The sequence below is a fragment of the Thalassophryne amazonica genome, chromosome 16, assembly GCF_902500255.1.
Source record: "Thalassophryne amazonica chromosome 16, fThaAma1.1, whole genome shotgun sequence".
Classification (NCBI taxonomy): domain Eukaryota; kingdom Metazoa; phylum Chordata; class Actinopteri; order Batrachoidiformes; family Batrachoididae; genus Thalassophryne; species Thalassophryne amazonica.
In genome coordinates, this window is record NC_047118.1 from 12,134,545 (window position 1) to 12,157,958 (window position 23,414).

The following is a 23,414-nucleotide window of genomic DNA, read 5'->3' on the forward strand; positions in this document are numbered from 1 at the left end:
TAGTTTTGCAAACATTATAAAAGATAAACCCTTTGTTATGATGCTCAGACCAAATTTCCAAACTGACCTGAGATGACCTACCTACAAGAAGGGGGTGTGTAAACTTCATGGTGACAAATGTCTGACTTGGGAAACGTCGGACAGCCCATGGCTGATAATCAACCTTGATCCGGGCCAATTTCACATTAATTTCAGCCTGGACAAAGTGCCACTCGTTATCATTTAGTGGCACAGGAGAGTGTAGAGTCACGTTAAGGATACCGTCACCAACCATGAACACAAATGCAAGATTATGTGTAGCTGCAAAAGAGAGGAAGATAGAGAGAAGAAATTAAGTAAAATAAGAGTTACCGTACTTCTCTGGTAGATTTTCCTATATTTTTGTTCTGTTAATAGGGGTTGCACAGACTAGCCAATCAGTCGAACAGTTGACTTTACTGCTCGGCAGTGATGATTTAACCTTGACACCAACTAGCCACTAAGCACATGATTTGGAATGCTGTCTGGCACACAATATGAAATCAGCCATGCTTGGTGAGCCCTCTTCTTTGTCAATGGCTCCCACAAGACGAGATCAACACCTAACATGGTGACTCAGGAGTGCTGAAGACCCCAGTACCTGGAGAAGGTCAAGGGAACATCCATGTTTCACCTGGCTGTGGCAGATAGATGGTTATTTTACAGATGTGTGAATGGACCAGTTGTCTTCCTGGATGTGGTTACCATCCAGGACCCAAGGTGGTTCCATGGTGTTGTGGATGTGACAAAGGGCAACATCAGCACATGCTCCCAGACTGGACTTAATCAAAATGCCAGGGACTGGTGAAAACTACCTTACCATTCTTGCCACTCTGCACAGACCCACTCTCCTTGGGATATTCAAGACTATGGCCTCAAAAAAATGTGACTGGAAGGACCACAACAGCATGGACAAGGCTGAAAGCCAGCGACACACGGAACAACCCAATAGAACGTGACTTGCAATGATGTGTCAGTCAGTGTCACACACTTCAAATGGGGAAGAGTGATATAATGTTCAATCACAAGACACTGACCCACTTTATTACCAGAGAGGTTACCACGGTGGTCACCAATTGTTCTGCAAATTTTCAGTAGATGCTGCCATCCAACAGGCAGATCAAACTATAACAACAGCAAAGAAAATTATAGGTTCAACCATGGATTTCCAGACAACCAGACCATATCGGACACTAACAAATGACTGATGGAGCGATGGCCGCTTTGACAGTTTCCAATATTCCAAAACTTTCAAAATACAAAAAAATGTGTATCTGCCTCTCCAACAGACTGAATTTTTCACAAGTCAGTTTATTCCTCATACTGACAGTTCAGTCGTCTTCTTTCATACGTAAATGGAATTTGTAGCATACAGGTGGTGTTGTTGGTTCTGTCTAAGATGTGTTAGGACAGTCAGTATATGCATCAGGTTTTACGGATACAGATTATCACTATAATGCATTCAATTTTTTCACATGGATTTATTAATAATGACATCAGAGGCCAGTCAACCTTGAATTTCATGATATAACAGTAGACTATAACAAATCTGAAGTCATACATCCCCTATCTGCTAACAGACGAGTTGACTTACTATTTAGCTCTATACGTATAAAGTTTCGAAGTTGGTCATCAGAGTTCTCCAAGAAGACGCAGTTACCGCGGTAGGTTTTGAAGTGGAAGGAGATGTCAGCACTGGACCCAGGCCTGAAGGTGGGGAATGTTATGTAGGTGGGTTTGACGAAGGCTATTGTGTTCCAAATGTTTCCTGTAAAGAAATAATTCTCAATACTCAACCAAGACTAAATATCAATACAGCATGTGATCGCCACATGTATTGGCAAAACCCTCACTGTCGCCATGGCAGCGCAAAGGCCCAATGGTGTAGTGAGCTTCCGAACCAGTTCTGTTGGTGTCCCCGATAACCACCCTCCTCACAGGGAGATGATCTCTGAAATCCAAGTAGCCTTTGTCTGAGTACCTGCAAATCCAGATGAGTGATAACATCAACATGTTACGATAAAACCTGAAACTACAAAATATGTCACCGCCTCACCATTGTCTGTAATCTGCGTCACAGTTGCATTCAAATCTGGGGTCAACGCAGGTTTTGTTGACAGTGCAGCCACACTTTTGAACCTCTCTGAATGTTCCACCCCAATAATAATGACTTTCATTGTTACGACCAATCCAGTAACCAAAAGGTCTTCCATCTAAATGATGCACAAAAAGCATGTTAGCGTGTCATTCAAGCTTCCACACTGTCCCTCGGAACACTGCTTCACTAATAATTCCTGCTTACTGGGGGTGTTGAGGAGACGGGACTTGTAGCAGGAATAGTCGATCCACTGCTCGCAGTACAAAGAGGTGTTGGCCAAAGCTGTGACCTCATCCCAGGATGCGTTCCAATACTTGACGTCACCTATATATGGCCGATCCACCGAAGTCCCAGACACTTTAGTGCCATCCACACGGTCATGCATGATTACCGTCCAAGCCTTATATGCTGTGCAGAGGTGTGACACACACACACACACAGGTTTAAGCCATGTGTACTGTTTTCCTAGTCAGTGTTTAATTGATAAAATATCTATCTTTTCACAATACTGATGAAGCTCCATTGTAGAATACTTACACTTCATTTTGCAATAGACTTCGAATGGTTTCAGAGGCCCGCTGAGGTCAGGATCGATGGTGTAGTTGCCAGACCAGTACTTGCCACTGAGCCTGTAGGCCTCACATGATTCTTTATAAACAGCTGTTCAAGATAAAAACAACAACAAAAAAAGATTATTACATCCCCCAAGGATGTAATAAAATCATCAGCGTTTACTTATTGTCTGTCTGCAAGATTACGTCAAAACTACTGCATTCATTTTGACAAAAGTTTCACCACTGATAGATATTAGGTCTAGGAAGACTCCATTAAATTTTGGAGATGATACGGATCCAGATTCTGGATCATGTTTCACTTTATATATTTGAAGGATTACATCCAAACTACTTCACAGATTCTCACCAAATTTGCACCACAGATAGATATTAGGGCATGAAAGTCACTGAATTTTGGAGGTGATCCGGATCTGGATTCTAGTTGAAGATTTCACTTTATATATTTGAAGGATTACGTCCAAACTACTTCACAGATTCTCACCAAATTTGTACCACAGATAGATATTAGGGCATGAAAGTCTCCACTCAATTTTGGAGATGATCCAGATCTGGATTCTGGTTGAAGATTTCACTTTATATAGGCTTCGAAGGATTATGTCAAAACTACTTCACAGATTCCCAGCAAATTTGCACCACAGATAGATATTAGGGCACGGAAGACTCCCCTGAATTTTGAAGGTGATCCGGATTGGCTGACATCAGAAATCTGTTACTGCTCTTGTTCTTCATTATTTCAAGGCCGTTTAGTTTGACCGAATGTAGCGTAGTTAAGTGATTGTTACATTGTTTAGCACTTACACATGTGACACACTTCTCCTTTGTAGCCAGTGTTCTCACACAGGCAGATAAAATTGTCCCAGGACTGGATGCATCTGCCTTCATGCTCACATGGATTTGGAGTACATCTGTAAAGAAAGTACAAGGTTTAAAATTTGGATAATTAGATCGGTAATACAGCATCTCCTTTCATGTGAAGACGGATGTTTGTTTTGCTGCAATGACAATCTGCATGTCATTTTGGGTCTTTTTATTTTCTTTTGTTGCGTTTGTTTTGCTTTTTTGACTCAGGTAATCATAGTGGCCCTGCTAGACAGGCTGCAGAAATCTTCATGAATAATTTACATCAACTCTACCTGAGCGGGTGCTTCAACATCGCAATACAGTTAAAAAATCTCTTTCCCACCTTGTCCTTTGACTTGGATGACAGAGAAGTGACTCTGAATGCCTTTTTTAACAATGTCTCATGCATTTATTTCTTTTAGAATTAATTACAGTAATGCTTTGTTTTCTGGAATACCATGAGTTAGTACAAAATAATCTTCAAATGCTGCCAGAGATATAACTAGGATGAGAAAATCAGGAAATATCAGGAAATGAGGAAATATTATTACTCATTATTACCCATTATTACTCATTAAAATCACTGTCTGCACCAGTGCATATTTAAAGGTTTTAAATGGCGGTGCGCTCTCTTATCTCACAGAACATGTTGAGCCTTACATACTGCTCAAGATGCACACTTACTCCATCTTCCTAAGCTGGAGAATAAGTTCACAGCTGCAGAGCTTTTCCTTAACATGCACAAGTTCTGTTAAATCATTTAACTCTACACTTAAAACACATCTTTTGTCTGTTATCTATAATAAGTAAATAATTCTAATTATTTTATTATTATTTTATAGTTGCAGTGTTGTTATTATGGGTGTATATTGAATTATGGTGCAAATTTTAATTTTGTTTTTTATTATGTTGTTTGTTCACAGTTACTAAAAGTTTTTAAACTTTTTTGCATTTTAAATATATTTTGAATCCTTTTGTTATTGTGCCAGTGTTAGAAAGCATTTTCAAAATGCCTGTTCAAAAGTGCTATGCAAGTATAATGTTATTATTATTATTATTTCTGCTTCTTTTTATGTAATTTTGTCTACTGTTGAGTTTTTAATCCTCTCCCTCCCAACTCTTCTGTACTTTGCTGCACGGTGAAACCGTCTCATAAGACTGATGATTAAGTTGTGCACATATCATTCATCACAGAACCTACTGTGGACAAACTGTATCTACATGAATTACAGACCAATTCCCATTTAAGTCAAAATGGGAGGCTTGCTACTGTCAAGACATGAAGTTTGTAAAATATGTAAAAAAAAAAAAAAAAAGATTAGAATTTTACCTGGGCTCAAGAGGATTAATTAATATCAGTCTTAATGGATGAATGTCATCAAGAAACAGAAGACTCAAATACACACCAAATTCTCCATAAGATCCTTGCATGAAAAGACAGTCAACAACACGCAACACAACACAAGAGCTAACAAGATATAAAAATATAATAAAAATGTGCATTGCAGGATTATATTTCCCCGTCGGCTTGGGAACATCACAGGATCCCCCAGGAAGAGTTAGAGGACTCGGCCGAGGATAGGGAAGTGTGGGATGAGCTGCTTGGTCTACTGCTACCATGACCCAGACCCGGATAAGTGGCAGAAAATGAATGAATATGCTTTTATTATAGGATAAAGGTATACATCAGCATGTTGAAATCAATGTGTGTACGTGCATCAGATGGAAAAGTGCTCTCAACATTTGTAATTGGTTATTATAATGGGTACATTTTGCACGCATCTGCTATGTTCCAGTAAATGATGGCGTTTTCTACAGTGATTTAGATGCTAGTTTCAATGGGTTATTTTTTGCTGTTGAAGAAACTGAACTGGAGACTGAGGTTTATACCTGTCTGTGATGCCACAAGTGCCTAACAACAGCTCAGCATAGCGCCCCCACTGTCGTTGCAGAATAATGTCGATATCAAGCTGTTCATTGTCTATGAAGATTTGTTGTATGCAACCATGGAAGCGGTTCAGCTTGGTCTCACACTTTCTTATTGTATTGTTGGTTTTTGGACAACCTGAGCAAAGGAAAGCAGGTGTTTTGAGTCTAAAGTGCAGAAAACATTTCTATATTGAATTGTCAGTGAGCAAATTGTCAGCAGTTGTTTAAGGCATCAGCTCACCTCCAAAGAAGTAACGGTCCCCTGTAAGGATTCTAAAAGGGTTGGTGATCTTCAGTGGTGAGCCCTCTTCCTCGTCAATGGTCAGAGTCAGCAGGTTGTCTCTGGCTGCTAAATCCACCGAATGCCAGTAGCCATCATTCAATCTGTATCCTAAAGAGAAGCAAAAAGCATATTATACATTGTTGCATGAAGCTTACGTCATTCTGTTTTCATATATCTTCCAAAATCCTCGTGAGGAAGCAGAGTGTGTGAACTCACCTGCTGCAAACTGGAGTTTCTTCTTGCCAGGCTGGAATATTGTGACATTAATCTGTCCCTCGCTGAGACCCAACTCCAAGGCACCCAAATCATCAGCAAAGCGCGTGAACATCAGCAGACCTGTGTAGTCCCAAGAGCGAAATTTAAATTTAACAAACATGCGAGGCCTCCCGAAGAAGCCTGGCACCTGCAAGAAGTTGTTGGGTCCAGCGAAGGTCATCGGTTTGAGCAGAATGTCACGGCAGGCGAAGTGCATCTTTTTCTGAGGGGCCAAAAAAAGAAAATAAATTTGTGATAACTAACGCTTGTTTTGCAAGCACAGAACAGAAAATGCAAGTCAGTTTCATTCCAATTAAAAGGGGTGATTGAGAGGTTTTGAGCCTGAGCCAGATAAAGGAGGGTGTGGTTCTTATTGCATTGTGAGAAACCAACATTTCTCAAGACATTTTGACTCACTGGGTGCAATGACCTTACTTGTGTGAAGCGCCTTGAGGCAACTTTGTGGTGATTTGGTGCTATATAAATGAAATCAATTGAAATTGAAATTGTTGAAAAATGTTGGTTTTTCAGAATGCAAAAAAATGGAGAACCACACCCTAATTTTTTGAGTCAGGGTCAAAACTTCTCACTTGCCCCTTGTAACATTATCTTTACATATAGTGGCACCACCGTACAGCTGGGATAACATCCTACCTTCCGCGGAATGCGTATGTCAGGTTCCTCCTGCTGGGCTTTCCTGATGATGTTAACACCGTTAATGAAGACATTCTCCAAGCAGCCACGGAAATTCGGTGTGGTAGGAAGGTGCGGCAGGTTTGACTCTATTACCCCGCCAACGTACAGCTAAGACACAATTATGAAAGTAGTGTTAGATAATATCTGTGCTAATTCCTTATTCTATGTTAGTTATCAAGTGTCTGTGTTATTTGTTTGAAAGTTTCCAAGAATTAAGTTTCAGTTCCATCACATGTGCAAGTTTCAGAAACAGGGAGATCTCCCCTTGTTGGTGAGAGCTAGTAACATTACAAATGTGAGACTAAACCACACCCATTGTTAACACCCACATTGTATAAAAGTGTTGTACAAGCTACTTCGGGGGCCTTTCACAAGAATCTTGCATTAAAGAGCCAGGGGAAATTACAATTGGTGCCGTGACCCGGAGGAATCTGTTCCCGGCTGTTTTATGCAAGATTCTGCCCTTTACCAAAAACCATACAACTATATTTCTCATTTTGAGTTTATTAAAGGTCACATTAGAAACCAGGCCTGGGACCCTCACAGACAGTGTCCATCTTGTGATGGATAATTGGAAGTAGCTTCAGTCATGATGAGGCAACACACAGCAACACACTGCAGAGGAGGACGGCCCTATAGCGGTCCCACTGCACCCCTCCAGCAGGTTTGAGGCCTTTTCAGGAACAGTGATTGAAAAGGACCCGATGTCTTCAGACATCCCCCATCTGATCGTTACTCCACCAACTCTACCGACCATACTCGAGAGGAAACAGAAGGAGGTGGCACCTCCTTAATAAACTTCGAAATGGGTGTTTAAAGTTTAAAGCTGCAAGGTTGCTACAGAAGTGACTTAACACTTTAATATCATCAATCTTTTTTTCTGCATCTGATGATGTGGACAAACTGTCAATATTTCTGAGCTGAATGTTTCTATTCATCCAGAGTGTCCTCTAGCAGTAGTAGGTTCAACAAAATCAGCTGTGTGCGTAATATTGCATTTTAATGAGCTTTCTTCACTGCAAAAACGAAAATCTAAGAAAGTAAAAAAAAAAAAAAAAACTTGACAGAAAATTTGACTTAATTTTTGTCTAAATAGGAAAATAATCTTGTCAAGCATTTTTTTTTTTTAACATAAGATAAAATGTTTTATTTTGGGAAAATGTATCTCACTTTTTCTTAATACGTTTTCCCAGCTAATATCAAGCTATATTCAACCAGTAACAAGGAAAGGCAATAGATTTCAAATCATCCAAGCAAAGGAACAAGATTGTTTTCCTTGTTTTAAGACAGAGGCTAATCTTAAAACAACAATTCTGTCTAGTTTTAAGGCACATTTTGACTATTCAATACCTAGACATTTTGCTAGTTTGGAAAATTCGAACCAAGTAATTTTTCTTACCCCACTGGCAGATTTTTTTTTTTTTTGCTTAATACGGGAGAATTTGGCTAGATTTTGGATCATTTGGCTTATTTTGAGAGGAACTATTTTTTGCAGTGTTTTTGTATGTACTCCTGCAGTATAAATGATACTTAACTTTCTGTGGAGTGTTTTAGATTATTGCTGTTGGATACGTCCTGTCTGCTGCTCTTTTCTAGACTTCGATGCTTAGGATGAGTTACCGATGGGGTCCCCCCCTTCCTTCTTCTTAACTGGTAGTCATCTTCTAAGCTTCTCTTCATCGGTTAGACCTTACTTGTGTGAAGCGCCTTGAGGCACCTTGTTGTGATTTGGGGCTATATAAATGAAAATAAATTGAAATAAAGTGAAATGTGCTCGACTAAGTAGGGTGGGAGGGGGCGCTGTGCTGTAGCTGAGTGATAATTAGCACCCCGTCTGTACATTGAGGCGTAACCAGGGGTTTTTTTTTCATGGTGTGGGGGGGCTGTACCTGTGTATCGAGATCCAGGGTGGTAAAATCCCCTCTGCAGATGGTGGTCACTGTCTGACTGTCCACTGTGAAGTTCACCTGTCGACCGTAGCGCTTGATGGTGACATAGTGCCAGTGTAGGTTGTCCAGAAGGCTACCAGCCGTCAGAGTAGTTCTGCCGTCTATGTTGTGTACCACACTGCTCCCTGAAATTTAAAATATAGGAATTGTCACATGAAATGGCAGGCAGGTCTCCAGCCAACAAGGTTAGGCATCTTTATTCATTACCAAATGTGCAAAAACATTCTCCGTACCAAAATACTTCATGATCCCTCCCTCAACCCACATTTCTTGTTTAATGTCATTAAATCAGGATGTCTGTACCCAGGCTGATGTGCAGGTAAAGGCGTCCTTTCTTCAACTCCAGAGTGAAGAGGTCTCCCTGAACCCCCTCACTGTGTAACAGCAGACCGTCCTGCTCCAGGGTCTTAAAATTTATAGCGATGTGGTCCTGAAGAGTCCGTGATCTCTTTTCTGGGTACATGTAGATCACCGAGTCCTCCCCATTATACTGTAGAACATAAGAGTCTGAAATACAGCGAAGACAAAATTACGAGATTGTCTGATGTAGTAATTATTAAGATGTTAACTTCCAGAGTATATCCAAGGTGGATTAAAGTAGAATTAAAGTAGAAATTAGCCTCTGAGCTACATATCAGTGGAGCCTTAAAATGCCATTATAATCACAGAATATGGCTTAATAGTACCAAAATACATTTGCAAGCAGTACTTCTTACCATAAGTACTTTTCTCTCTGTTTTTTTCTTTTTTTAATTATTTGAGGAATAATAATTAAGAAAAAAGAAAAGGAAGACCACCAAACATTTTACATTTTAAATTTATTTTAATTTATATAGTGCCAAATCACAATAGAGTTGCGTCAAGGCGCTTCACACAAGTAAGGTCTAACCTTACCAAGCCCCAGAACAACAGTGGTAAGGAAAACCTCCCTCTGAGGAAGAAACCTCAAGCAGACCAGACTCAAAGGGGTGACCCTCTGCTTGGGCCATGCTACAGACACAAATTACAGAACAATTCACAAAACGAATATACAAGAAATGCTGTTGGTTCACAGGACAGGAGGGTCTCCAGCGCAAATACCACACCCATCTCTGGATGGAGCTGCACCTTAAACAGAGAGAAAAAAACAGAATCAGGCATCAGAAAGACAAGAAATACAGTATAATTTGCCAGAATTATACAACAAGAGAAACAGGATACTAAGGTGATCGCCGGCCACTAGCCCTAAGCTTCACTAAAAGACCCAGAATTTAGGTAAAGTTAAGGCCGTGGCACGCTCCGTTTCCTACTAAAATGAATTAAAAGACTAAAAAGCATAGAACTATACTATGCCAGTATGCTAGCCATACGAAAGGGAAATTAAGTGTGTCTTAAGTCTGCACTTGAAAGTCTCCACAGATTCTGACAGTTTTATTGACTGTGATAATATTTACATATTTTTAAAGTAATTATTATTATTGCTGTTGTTCTTGCTGTTGAGAATAATACTAATACCAATATGAAGAAGAAGCTGAAGCTGAAGAAGAAGCTGAAGAAGAAGAAGAAGAAGAATGTTTCCTGGGGTGCCTCCCTCCAGGATGTTGGACATCTACAGTGCCTTTGTTCTGGTCAGCTGATCCTTCAGTCAGCCACCAGAACTACCAAATATCAGTGAGATCTCAAATGTCATTTATGAGCAGAGGGTGGGAAAAGCTCCTAGGACATCTGGTAACCTAGACTTAAGTTTTCAAATAAGTCATATAGATGAGACAACAGTATCATTAGTCAAAAGACAAGAATTTGACAGTGCAAATTTAACAAAAAATTGGTGAGAAAATTCAGATGAAAAAAAAACATTCATTTCAATGGTGGAACCATCTGTACCCCAGGACCAACTCAAGTCCAAGGTGTTTCCAGTGCCGTGAATCCTGTGCAAACTGATGGAACTTAAACATGTCCAACACGGACAGGAAAGTATGTAGGATCAGATGGTTTATATACCAGACATTTATATGCATTAATAAGGAAATCTGAAATAAATTTACTGAATTCCTCCAGGAACTGCCCATAAGGTTTTGGTGGCCTACATTACCAAAAGAAAAACATATAAGAAGTCACCACTTGGGTGCTATTAGGCAAATTAAATGAATCTAAAAACCCTTAAAATCAAATCTACAATATGTAGGCTTTAGGGGTGTTTATTACCTGAAATGGAATACCATTCATAACATGTCTTCATATGCTCAGAATAAGCCCTTCATGTATACATGGGAACGGGCCCCCTCACAGAGGCCACCATGTTGCATGGCTAAGGACCATACTTACTCCGCCTTTCGCATGCAGCATGGCGAGAAAACTAAAGACAAACGAATACGAATCAGTAGTTGCTCCCCTGTACACTGTCCACTGGTTACCCGTGCAGGCTAACAAGGTTAAGAACCTTTATTTTTGCAGCACAGAGGATAATGCGTATTGTTTTATCACAAGAGAAGACAAAGGAGCATGAATCCTCACTGCCAAAGAAGTGAAAAGAATCAAAATCGTGACCAGCAATGGCATAATGCAATCTGCGAACTCACCATTAGATGGCACAAGATCCTACACACTGTAGCTTTAAAACTCTACACTTAAATCACATTTTGATTGTGTCATTTCAACTCCACTGTGGTGGTTTACAGAGGCAAAAATAAAATTGTCACTGTGGAACTACTGGCCTGTGTGTGTATCACATTTAGCGTTGGCAACTGGTGCTTTAAGCTAGCTAGCTGCAGTGCAGCAATGCTATTGAGGTTTTTCTCATTTTTAAGAGTAAAAAACATTACCTCCAACTATATTTTTGTGATTTTGATATACTGGCATGCTCTCAAACATGATTCATCTCTGGGTGGGAGCATATGTGTTAAAGTGTATCAAAGGCAGTAAATCGATGTGTAGCATCCGTTAGCCATTATTACCGTAAGGGCAGCCAAACAGCTCCAGCCTCACACCGATTTTCCCTCCATTTTTGGTGTTCCACGCCAGAGGCAGCAGACGAATATGTTTAGCGGTGAAGGCGTAGTGGAAGACATTCCTCTTCACCTGATAGTAGTTCCAGTTTCCAGGCAGTGTCTATAATCAAAAAGGAAGGAACTGATGGAATTATCAAGTTATGCAAATGTCTCAATGTGGTGCTAATGCACTCAGAAAACTGACTCATTGGATTGGATTTCCATCTAATAAATATGTGTAGTCCCAGCTAAATTAAATTAAGTTATTTGCATGGATGTGCTACATACGAGGTCTATTAGAAAAGTATCCGACCTTATTATTTTTTCAAAAACCATATGGATTTGAATCACGTGTGATTACATCAGACATGCTTGAACCCTCGTGGGCATGCGAGAGTTTTTTTCACGCCTGTCGGTTACGTCATTCGCCTGTGGGCAGTCTTTGAGTGAGGAGTCGTCCACCCGCTCGTCGATTTTTTTCATTGTTTAGGAATGGCTCAGAGACTGTTGCTTTGTTTGATAAAATTTTTTTCAAAACTGTAAGGCACAACTGAGTGGACACCATTCAATAAATTCAGCTGGTTTTCGGTAAAAATTTTAACGGCTGATGAGAGATTTTGGTCTGGTAGTGTCGCTTTAAGGACGGTCCACGGCGCCTGACGGCGATCTGCGCTTCAAGGCGGCAGCGTCTCGCCGTTTCAAGTTGAAAACTTCCACATTTCAGGCTCTGTTGACGCAGTAAGTCGTCAGAGAACAGAGAACTTTCAGAAGAAGTCGGCATGAGGAGTTTATTCGGACATTCCATTGTTAACGGTCATTTTGTAATGAAAGAACGTGCGGGCAGAGTCGCATGTCGGGCTGGACCCGACCGCGGGGGGTCGCGACAGGAAAAACACCTCCGTTGGAAATCTTAACGGGCAAGTTGGAACATGCCCAAGCTGTTAAACAATTTCTCAGTTACTCACTTGTTGAAAGCCATTAAAAGCCGCCTGAATTCTACAAATGGTTTTCAACACGGAGGTGTTTTTCCTGTCGCGGCGCACACAGATTTGCCGAGTCGTCACGGAAATGACTCGGCGAATTTGCGCGTACGTCTTTCATTAAAAAAATGTCCTTAAACAGTGGAATGTCCGCATAAATTCCTCATGCCGGCCTCTTCTGAATCTTCTCTGTTCTCTCACGATGTCCTGGGTGAATTAAGCCTTAAATTAGGATGTTTTCAGCTCGAAACAGGCCGACGACAGCGCCTGGAAGCGCTGCAGGACGTCCCGCTCCGTGGGAAGTCCTTACACCGACAGAAACACCCCATAATCTCTCATCAGCCGTTAAACTTTTCACAGAAAACCATCTTAATTTCTCGAATAGTGTCCACTCGGATATTCCTCACAGGTCCAGAAAAAATTTTGATAAAGCAACGCGCGCCGTCTCGAGCAGCGTGTGAAACAAAGGAATTCAGCCGAGAGGGCGGGACCACATCTCACTCAAGGCCTGCCCACAGGGAAATGACGTCACCGACGCGTGAAAAAACTCACGCATGCGCACGAGGGTTCAAGCATGATTGGTGTAATCGCATGTCATTCAAATCCATATAGTTAAAAAAAAAATAAAAGGGTCGGTTTATTATCTAAGAGACCTCGTATATTTATTAGATGGAAATCCTGTACATAATTGAATGGAGTTCATCCAATGAGTCCTTTTTTGAGCGTGGAGCCATGAGAAGGTCAGCTTTGTTAACGCTGCTGCAATATACTGGTTCAACATTTAGATTTTTGTGAACAATATAAAAGGACATCCACTGACAAGCTAACTCTTAACTCATGCTATCCATGCTAGCAGTCTGTCCCAGTGGCACCTACAGAGTTGCCTCCTTTCATAATGTATGGGGTCCACGCGTCGAAGCGATCCCCGTACAGCAGGGTGTACTTTGTGACCCAGTCGTATGAGTTGAAGGTCCCCTGTGTGGCGATGGCCACCAGTCGGTACTTTCTTCCAAGATCGACCTGGAGCCATGGCTGTCTGTCCCTGGGGGACGGGGACCATCCACTGCTGCCTGAAAGAGTCGAAGAGGAATGGTTGATTGGGATTAAGATCATTTCACTGAATTAGCCATTTTAAAATTGGACAAAGCATACTTATCATATACCCCACTGTTATTTTATCAATGTATTACAAAGCTAAGTTATGAGCCTGCACCCGAGTCTATCATACCTGGCAACTTGCACTAAGATCCATAGGTGTTTTTATTTATGTATTTAGTTTGCTAGTTATTTTGGCTGTATTTGCTATCGTGTATCATATGAGAGTTTAACTGAAAATTGAGTTGAAGGGAATAATGAAAAAAATAAATCAATAATGTATTGTTAAATGAGGGTTATAACCAAGGGTAGTTGATGTAGGGGAGCTGGACTACCAACCAACAGACCTGAGTTTGCTTCTAAATGTGTCCACTTCAGGCTATGTGCCTATGTCCTTGGACAAGACAGTGCCTTTGCATTGTCCCAGTCCATGCAGTTGTACATACATTTCTTGAGCCACTTGGGTGGGTAGGGAGAGTTCCCATGGGATAAATAAGCTTTTGAACCTACCATCCCTGGTTCTCAAGACCAGGCACCTAAGTGGCTCTACTCTACTCTATTCTACTCTTCTATTTTACTCTTCTTTTTGTAGACATTTAGATATACCTTAGTATGCACTAGTAGAGTTCTACTTTAGAATTGGAATATATTATAGAAGGCATACCTTACTGAATTTTCATGGGTACTGGCTTTGGTTGGGTTATATGCTACAATATCTGGGGATAAGTAGTGGCTAGTACTCTCTCTGCCTTGTGTTGTAATTTTTGACTCCTCACACTCACTCCTCATGGGACGTGAACTCGAAATCTGGGAGTCAGATGCTCTGACCAATCAACCAAAACCCAGGCTCTGGCCTGAGTGGCTGTCGGGGGACTGAGGCCTATTAGCTACCATATAATTAGGGAATAACCCTGTTTTGTCTGATGATTTGCTGACCTTCATGCTGGTTTTATGGTCAGAAATTGAGCGTTGACGCGGTGACGCATTCGCAATGCCAGTAAAACGGGTATTTGCTACCATAATCAAGCATGAACATCGGCAAATCATCAGACACAAGGGGGTTAATCCCATTCTAATCCAATTCCATCGTTTGCACAGTTTATTTTTTTGTAGGTAATGTGGTCGGCAAGGTCTACCGTTAGCAACAGCGTCTTAGCGTCACTCCAAAAGCAGTCAGGTCGCGGCGTAATCCATCGTGACATGGTAATTCTGTATCAGAATCCACATCAACACTTTCGTATGGTATCTTAAATTAACCCATTTCGGCATCATTGTCGCAATGCCACTTTCTGTCGCTCTCAGCTAACAGCGCTATTATTGACATCGGCGTAGCAGCACGCGCACTCAGGGTGGGGAGTAATACATTGAATATTTTGCGACCATACACCTGATATTATACGGTGTGAAATCTCACAGGATTAACCAATAAGATTTGCGGGAAAAAAGGTAATTGGATGAGATGATCAATTATTGCCTTGAAAAAGCCTGGAACTGCTTTCCAATGACGCAGTCCTTCTTTTGTAACCAAACACACCACCATTAAATACAACGGAACCATTTGCAGCATCATCACGAGCTATTCTGGATTTTGATGGCTTCTTTAAGAATGCTGATCCAGAACTTTACAGGCTTTTTGAGAAGGATTTTGGCAAACTGTCATCTGACCTTCCAGTTTTTGTGTCTAGACAGCTATTTACATCCTGTGGTATTCTCCTCTATATTTACTCTGGTGAAGTGTTGGCGTTGACATCGATACTCCTACATCTTGGAGGGTGTTCTTGATCTAGTTTGTTGTTGTTTTCAGTGTTATCTCTAGTTTTCTTGGTCTTTCAGTTTTGATTTTCATTCTTTGTATTGTTTTTGGTACATTCTGTTAGACTGTATGTGAAAAAGGCTATAATTGGTCCCTCATTCAGTCAGTTTGTATGTAATTACTTTCCAATTAGAGATGATAGTCTCCACTTTGAACTTATATTTATTATTTGTATTTGATCTCTGATGTGTTATGACTGATAAATTAACAAAAGGGTTATCACCTTCCATTTATTAATAAGGTAGCTCACTGGGATTAGGAGTTGGGCTACCAATATATAGCACTGGGTTTAATTCCCAGTCACACTACCTGTGTCTTTGAACAACACATGGCATCTGCATTGTCCTAATCCTACCAGCTGTAAAGGGGTACCAGCCTTGTTTGGGGAAGTAACCTCCACTGGACTGGCATCCCGTCCAAGGGAAGTCGTAGGCTCTTGTCTTACTTAACTGTACAGAATCCCATTTATATTAAATAATATTGCCTCATAGCCCTAAAACTTGCAATGGTAGGTATTCTGACTTGTAAAACAGTGCTTATTTTAACCATCCCTCTTTTACATTTAGGTGTGCCCATGATAGGACACAGTTACTGAGCATTCTGGCTCACCGCTTCCACTCCCATGAAAATGGAACAAACATGAACATTATCAATTATCTCTTCTTGAATTGAGAAGCTGAAACATCTGGTGCGTAGAGGGTCTGTGAGCTCGGTGTGCAATTATCGTTCAAAACGTACCATACAATCTGGCAAAATTGGCAGAGTAGAGGAAGTTGTATCTGGAGGAAGCCAGAAAAGAGGAGGCATAGAGGCCAGAGATGAGCGGATCAACACATTCTCCTGCAGTGGCAATAAGAAAGAGAGAAAGGCCAACGGTATTAAAACCAGCACTCATAATACATTATTCATACATCACTTTCAAAATTCTGGGCAACAGAGTCTGGCACGGCTGTGTGGCCTGATAAGAAGTGGTCATTTGGATTTTAATTAGAGGATGTGGAAAATTCTGATTCAGTTCAAAAACAACAGCTTTCTTATGATGAAAATATATAGCGTGATCGAGGAATCAACACTGTCCCAAAAACCTTAATCAAAAATATATAAAATATATCTTATCTACACTCAACAAAAATACAAACGCAACACTTTTGGTTTTGCTCCCATTTTGTATGAGATGAACTCAAAGATCTAAAACTTTTTCCACATACACAATATCACCATTTCTCTCAAATATTGTTCACAAACCAGTCGAAATCTGTGATAGTGAGCACTTCTCCTTTGCTGAGATAATCCATCCCACCTCACAGATGTGCCATATCAAGATGCTGATTAGACACCATGATTAGTGCACAGGTGTGCCTTAGACTGCCCACAATAAAAGGCCACTCTGAAAGGTGCAGTTTTATCACACAGCACAATGCCACAGATGTCGCAAGATTTGAGGGAGCGTGCAATTGGCATGCTGACAGCAGGAATGTCAACCAGAGCTGTTGCTTGTGTCTTGAATGTTCATTTCTCTACCATAAGCCGTCTCCAAAGGCGTTTCAGAGAATTTGGCAGTACATCCAACCAGCCTCACAACCGCAGACCACATGTAACCACACCAGCCCAGGACCTCCACATCCAGCATGTTCACCTCCAAGATCGTCTGAGACCAGCCACTCAGACAGCTGCTGAAACAATCGGTTTGCATAACTAAAGAATTTCTGCACAAACTGTCAGAAACCGTCTCAAGGAAGCTCATCTGCATGCTCGTCGTCCTCATCGGGGTCTCGACCTGACTCCAGTTCGTCGTCGTAACCGACTTGAGTGGGCAAATGCTCACATTCGCTGGCGTTTGGCACGTTGGAGAGGTGTTCTCTTCATGGATGAATCCCGGTTCACACTGTCCAGGGCAGATGGCAGACAGCGTGTGTGGCGTCGTGTGGGTGAGCGGTTTTCTGATGTCAATGTTGTGGATCGAGTGGCCCATGGTGGCGGTGGGGTTATGGTATGGGCAGGCGTCTGTTATGGACGAAGAACACAGGTGCATTTTATTGATGGCATTTTGAATGCACAGAGATACCGTGACGAGATCCCGAGGCCCATTGTTGTGCCATACATCCAAGAATATCACCTCATGTTGCAGCAGGATAATGCACGGCCCCATGTTGCAAGGATCTGTACACAATTTTTGGAAGCTGAAAATGTCCCAGTTCTTGCATGGCCGACATACTCACCGGACATGTCACCCATTGAGCATGTTTGAGATGCTCTGGACCGGCGTATACGACAGCGTGTACCAGTTCCTGCCAATATCCAGCAACTTCGCACAGCCATTGAAGAGGAGTGGACCAACATTCCACAGGCCACAATTGACAATCTGATCAACTCTATGTGAAGGAGATGTGTTGCACTGCATGAGGCACATGGTGGTCACACCAGATACTGACTGGTATCCCCCCCCCCCCAATAAAACAAAACTGCACCTTTCAGAGTGGCCTTTTATTGTGGGCAGTCTAAGGCACGCCTGTGCACTAATCATGGTGTCTAATCAGCATCTTGATATGGCACACCTGTGAGGTGGGATGGATTATCTCAGCAAAGGAGAAGTGCTCACTATCACAGATTTCGACTGGTTTGTGAACAATATTTGAGGGAAATGGTGATATTGTGTATGTGGAAAAAGTTTTAGATCTTTGAGTTCATCTCATACAAAATGGGAGCAAAACCAAAAGTGTGCGTTTATATTTTTGTTGAGTGTACATATCTACTGCATCATCTTTGCAATTTACTATCTGCACAGGCTTGGATGGCATCTTCTACAATATTATATAAATGTGCGGTGTGATAATGATGAGGGCTGCAGAGAAGATGATGTTGCACATTGACATCATTATCTGTAAGTGTGTGTCTGTGTTAGTAAATTTATCCTTCAGCTTTTTGAAAGTACAACCCCAATTTCAATGAAGTTGGGACATTGTGTGAAATGTAAATAGAAACAGAATACAATGATTTGCAAATCGTCTTCAACCTATATTCAATTGAATACACCACAAAGACGAGGTATTTAATGTTCAAACTGATCAACTTTATTGCTTTTGTAGACACTAATTGTTGAAGCTTTGTAGGTGGAATTCTTTCCCATTCTTGCTTAACGTACGACTCCAGTTGTTAAACACTCCGGGCTCTCCGTTCTTGTATTTTGTGCTTCATAATGTGCCACACATTTTCAATAGGTGACAGGTCTGGACTGCAGGCAGGCCAGTCTAGTACCCGCACTCTTTTACTACGAAGCCACGCTGTTGTAACACGTGCAGAATGTGGCTTGGCATTGTCTTGCTGAAATAAGCAGGGACGTCCCTGAAAAAGACGTTACTTGGATGGCAGCATGTGTTGTTCGAAAACCTTTCAGCATTGATGGTGCCATCACAGATGGCAGTGTGTGAGATGGCAGTGTGTAAGTTGCCCATGGCATGGGCAACTTACACACCCCCATACCATCACAGATGCTGGCTTTTGAACTTTACGCTGTAACAATGTGGATGGTCTTTTCCCTCTTTCGTTTGGAGGACACGATGTCCATGATTTCCAAAAACAATTTGAAATGTGGATTCGTCAGACCACAGGACACGTTTCCACTTTGCTTCTGTCCATTTCAAATGAGTTCAGGCCGAGAGAAGGCGTCAGTGTTTCTGGATGTTGTTGATGTATGGCTTTCGCTTTGCATGGTAGAGTTTTAACTTGCACTTGTAGATGTAGCAATGAACTCTGTTAACTGACAATGGTTTTATGAAGTGTTCCAGAGCCCACACGTTAAGATCCTTTACACAATGATGTCAGTTTTTAATGCAATGTCGCATGAGGGATCGAAGATCACTGGCATTCAATGTTGGTTTTCAGCCTTGCCACTTACGTGTAGAAAGTTCTCCAGATTCTCTGAATCTTCTGATTATATTATGGACTGTAGATGATGGAATCCCTAAATTCCTTGCAATTGAACATTGAGAAATATTGTTCTTAAACTGTTGGACTATTTTTTCACACAGTTGTTCACAAAGTGGTGATCCTCGCCCCATTTTCGCTTGTGAACGGCTGAGCCTTTTGGGAATGCTCCTTTTATACCCAATCATGACACTCGCCTGTTTCCAATTAACCTGTTCACCTGTGGAATGTTCCAAACAGGTGTTCTTTGAGCATTCAACTTTCCCAGTCTTTTGTTGCCCCTGTCCCAGCTTTTTTGAAATGTGTTGCAGGCATCCATTTCAAAATGAGTAAATATTTGCACAAAAACAAAAAAATCTATCAGTTTCAACATTAAATATCTTGAGTTGTGGTGTATTCAATTGAATATAGGTTGAAGAGGATTTGCAAATCATTGAATTCTGTTTTTTATTTACATTTCATCCCCATCCCCGTAGAGACGGTGCCTGCTCCCAGACCACCAATAACCAGTAAAAATCTATTTAAGCATAAAAATTCAAAAAGAAAAAATAATATAGCACCTTCAACTGCACCACAGACTAAAACAGTTAAATGTGGTCTATTAAACATTCGATCTCTCTCTTCTAAGTCCCTGTTAGTAAATGATATAATAATTGATCAACATATTGATTTATTCTGCCTTACAGAAACCTGGTTACAGCAGGATGAATATTTTAGTTTAAATGAGTCAACACCCCCGAGTCACACTAACTGCCAGAATGCTCGTAGCACGGGCCGAGGCGGAGGATTAGCAGCAATCTTCCATTCCAGCTTATTAATTAATCAAAAACCCAGACAGAGCTTTAATTCATTTGAAAGCTTGACTCTTAATCTTGTCCATCCAAATTGGAAGTCCCAAAAACCAGTTTTATTTGTTATTATCTATCGTCCACCTGGTCGTTACTGTGAGTTTCTCTGTGAATTTTCAGACCTTTTGTCTGACTTAGTGCTTAGCTCAGATAAGATCATTATAGTGGGCGATTTTAACATCCACACAGATGCTGAGAATGACAGCCTCAACACTGCATTTAATCTATTATTAGACTCAATTGGCTTTGCTCAAAATGTAAATGAGTCCACCCACCACTTTAATCATATCTTAGATCTTGTTCTGACTTATGGTATGGAAATTGAAGACTTAACAGTATTCCCTTAAAACTCCCTTCTGTCTGATCATTTCTTAATAACATTTACATTTACTCTGATGGACTACCCAGCAGTGGGGAATAAGTTTCACTACACTAGAAGTCTTCCAGAAAGCGCTGTAACTAGGTTTAAGGATATGATTCCTTCTTTATGTTCTCTAATGCCATATACCAACACAGTGCAGAGTAGCTACCTAAACTCTGTAAGTGAGATAGAGTATCTCGTCAATAGTTTTACATCCTCATTGAAGACAACTTTGGATGCTGTAGCTCCTCTGAAAAAGAGAGCTTTAAATCAGAAGTGCCTGACTCCGTGGTATAACTCGCAAACTCGCAGCTTAAAGCAGATAACCCGTAAGTTGGAGAGGAAATGGCGTCTCACTAATTTAGAAGATCTTCACTTAGCCTGAAAAAAAGAGTCTGTTGCTCTATAAAAAAGCCCTTTGTAAAGCTAGGACATCTTACTACTCATCACTAATTGAAGAAAATAAGAACAACCCCAGGTTTCTTTTCAGCACTGTAGCCAGGCTGACAAAGAGTCAGAGCTCTATTGAGCTGAGTATTCCTTTAACTTTAACTAGTAATGACTTCATCATGACTTTCTTTGCTAATAAAATTTTAACTATTAGAGAAAAAATTACTCATAACCATCCCAAAGATGTATCGTTATCTTTGGCTGCTTTCAGTGTTGTCGGTATTTGGTTAGACTCTTTCTCTCCAATTGTTCTGTCTGAGTTATTTTCATTAGTTACTTCCTCCAAACCATCAACATGTCTATTAGACCCCATTCCTACCAGGCTGCTCAAGGAAGCCCTACCATTAATTAATGCTTCGATCTTAAATATGATCAATCTATCTTTATTAGTTGGCTATGTACCACAGGCTTTTAAGGTGACAGTAATTAAACCATTACTTAAAAAGCCATCACTTGACCCAGCTATCTTAGCTAATTATAGGCCAATCTCCAACCTTCCTTTTCTCTCAAAAATTCTTGAAAGGGTAGCTAACTGATCATCTGCAGAGGAATGGTCTATTTGAAGAGTTTCAGTCGGGTTTTAGAATTCATCATAGTACAGAAACAGCATTAGTGAAGGTTACAAATGATCTTCTTATGGCCTCAGACAGTGGACTCATCTCTGTGCTTGTTCTGTTAGACCTCAGTGCTGCTTTTGATACTGTTGACCATATAATTTTATTACAGAGATTAGAGCATGCCATAGGTATTAAAGGCACTGCGCTGCGGTGGTTTGAATCATATTTATCTAATAGATTACAATTTGTTCATGTAAATGGCGAGTCGTCTTCATGGACTAAGGTTAATTATGGAGTTCCACAAGGTTCTGTGCTAGGACCAATTTTATTCACTTTATACATGTTTCCCTTAGGCAGTATTATTAGACGGCATTGCTTAAATTTTCATTGTTACGCAGATGATACCCAGCTTTATCTATCCATGAAGCCAGAGGACACACACCAATTAGCTAAACTGCAGGATTGTCTTACAGACATAAAGACATGGATGACCTCTAATTTCCTGCTTTTAAACTCAGATAAAACTGAAGTTATTGTACTTGGCCCCACAAATCTTAGAAACATGGTGTCTAACCAGATCCTTACTCTGGATGGCATTACCCTGACCTCTAGTAATACTGTGAGAAATCTTGGAGTCATTTTTGATCAGGATATGTCATTCAATGTGCATATTAAACAAATATGTAGGACTGCTTTTTTGTATTTGCGCAATATCTCTAAAATTAGAAAGGTCTTGTCTCAGAGTGATGCTGAAAAACTAATTCATGCTTTTATTTCCTCTAGGCTGGACTATTGTAATTCATTATTATCAGGTTATCCTAAAAGTTCCCTGAAAAGCCTTCAGTTAATTCAAAATGCTGCAGCTAGAGTACTGACAGGGACTAGAAGGAGAGAGCATATCTCACCCATATTGGCCTCTCTTCATTGGCTTCCTGTTAATTCTAGAATAGAATTTAAAATTCTTCTTCTTACTTATAAGGTTTTGAATAATCAGGTCCCATCTTATCTTAGGGACCTCATAGTACCATATCACACCAATAGAGCGCTTCACTCTCAGACTGCAGGCTTACTTGTAGTTCCTAGGGTTTGTAAGAGTAGAATGGGAGGCAGAGCCTTCAGCTTTCAGGCTCCTCTCCTGTGGAACCAGCTCCCAATTCAGATCAGGGAGACAGACACCCTCTCTACTTTTAAGATTAGGCTTAAAACTTTCCTTTTTGCTAAAGCTTATAGTTAGGGCTGGATCAGGTGACCCTGAACCATCCCTTAGTTATGCTGCTATAGACTTAGACTGCTGGGGGGTTCCCATGATGCACTGAGTGTTTCTTTCTCTTTTTGCTCTGTATGCACCACTCTGCATTTAATCATTAGTGATTGATCTCTGCTCCCTTCCACAGCATGTCTTTTTCCTGGTTCTCTCCCTCAGCCCCAACCAGTCCCAGCAGAAGACTGCCCCTCCCTGAGCCTGGTTCTGCTGGAGGTTTCTTCCTGTTAAAAGGGAGTTTTTCCTTCCCACTGTTGCCAAGCGCTTGCTCACAGGAGGTTGTTTTGACCGTTGGGGTTTTTCCGTAATTATTGTATGGCCTTGCCTTACAATATAAAGCGCCTTGGGGCAACTGTTTGTTGTGATTTGGCGCTATATAAATAAAATTGATTTGATTTGATTTGATTTGATTTCACATCCCAACTTCATTGGAATTGGGATTGTATATTCTTATATTCAAGTTTCCATTCAATATATTTAAGCTTCCATTCCATATATTCAAGGTTTCCAATGTCA

General features: G+C 40.8%; 1 protein-coding gene across 1 annotated transcript in view; it reads right to left on the reverse strand.

Moving 5' to 3' along the window:
* cntnap1 (contactin associated protein 1) overlaps positions 1–23,414 on the reverse strand; it is a 45,371-nt gene that overhangs the window by 16,285 nt on the left and 5,672 nt on the right. The window contains exons 2-17 of the mRNA XM_034190607.1: positions 16,236–16,337; positions 13,466–13,659; positions 11,577–11,730; positions 8,947–9,150; positions 8,584–8,768; positions 6,653–6,802; positions 5,960–6,221; positions 5,702–5,851; positions 5,422–5,596; positions 3,490–3,596; positions 2,654–2,776; positions 2,321–2,524; positions 2,075–2,231; positions 1,872–1,999; positions 1,613–1,786; positions 82–300 (exon numbers count right to left, since the gene is read on the reverse strand). Coding sequence (XP_034046498.1) covers positions 82–300; positions 1,613–1,786; positions 1,872–1,999; positions 2,075–2,231; positions 2,321–2,524; positions 2,654–2,776; positions 3,490–3,596; positions 5,422–5,596; positions 5,702–5,851; positions 5,960–6,221; positions 6,653–6,802; positions 8,584–8,768; positions 8,947–9,150; positions 11,577–11,730; positions 13,466–13,659; positions 16,236–16,337 — 2,688 coding nt within the window. The remainder of the gene's footprint in view (positions 1–81; positions 301–1,612; positions 1,787–1,871; positions 2,000–2,074; positions 2,232–2,320; positions 2,525–2,653; positions 2,777–3,489; positions 3,597–5,421; positions 5,597–5,701; positions 5,852–5,959; positions 6,222–6,652; positions 6,803–8,583; positions 8,769–8,946; positions 9,151–11,576; positions 11,731–13,465; positions 13,660–16,235; positions 16,338–23,414) is intronic.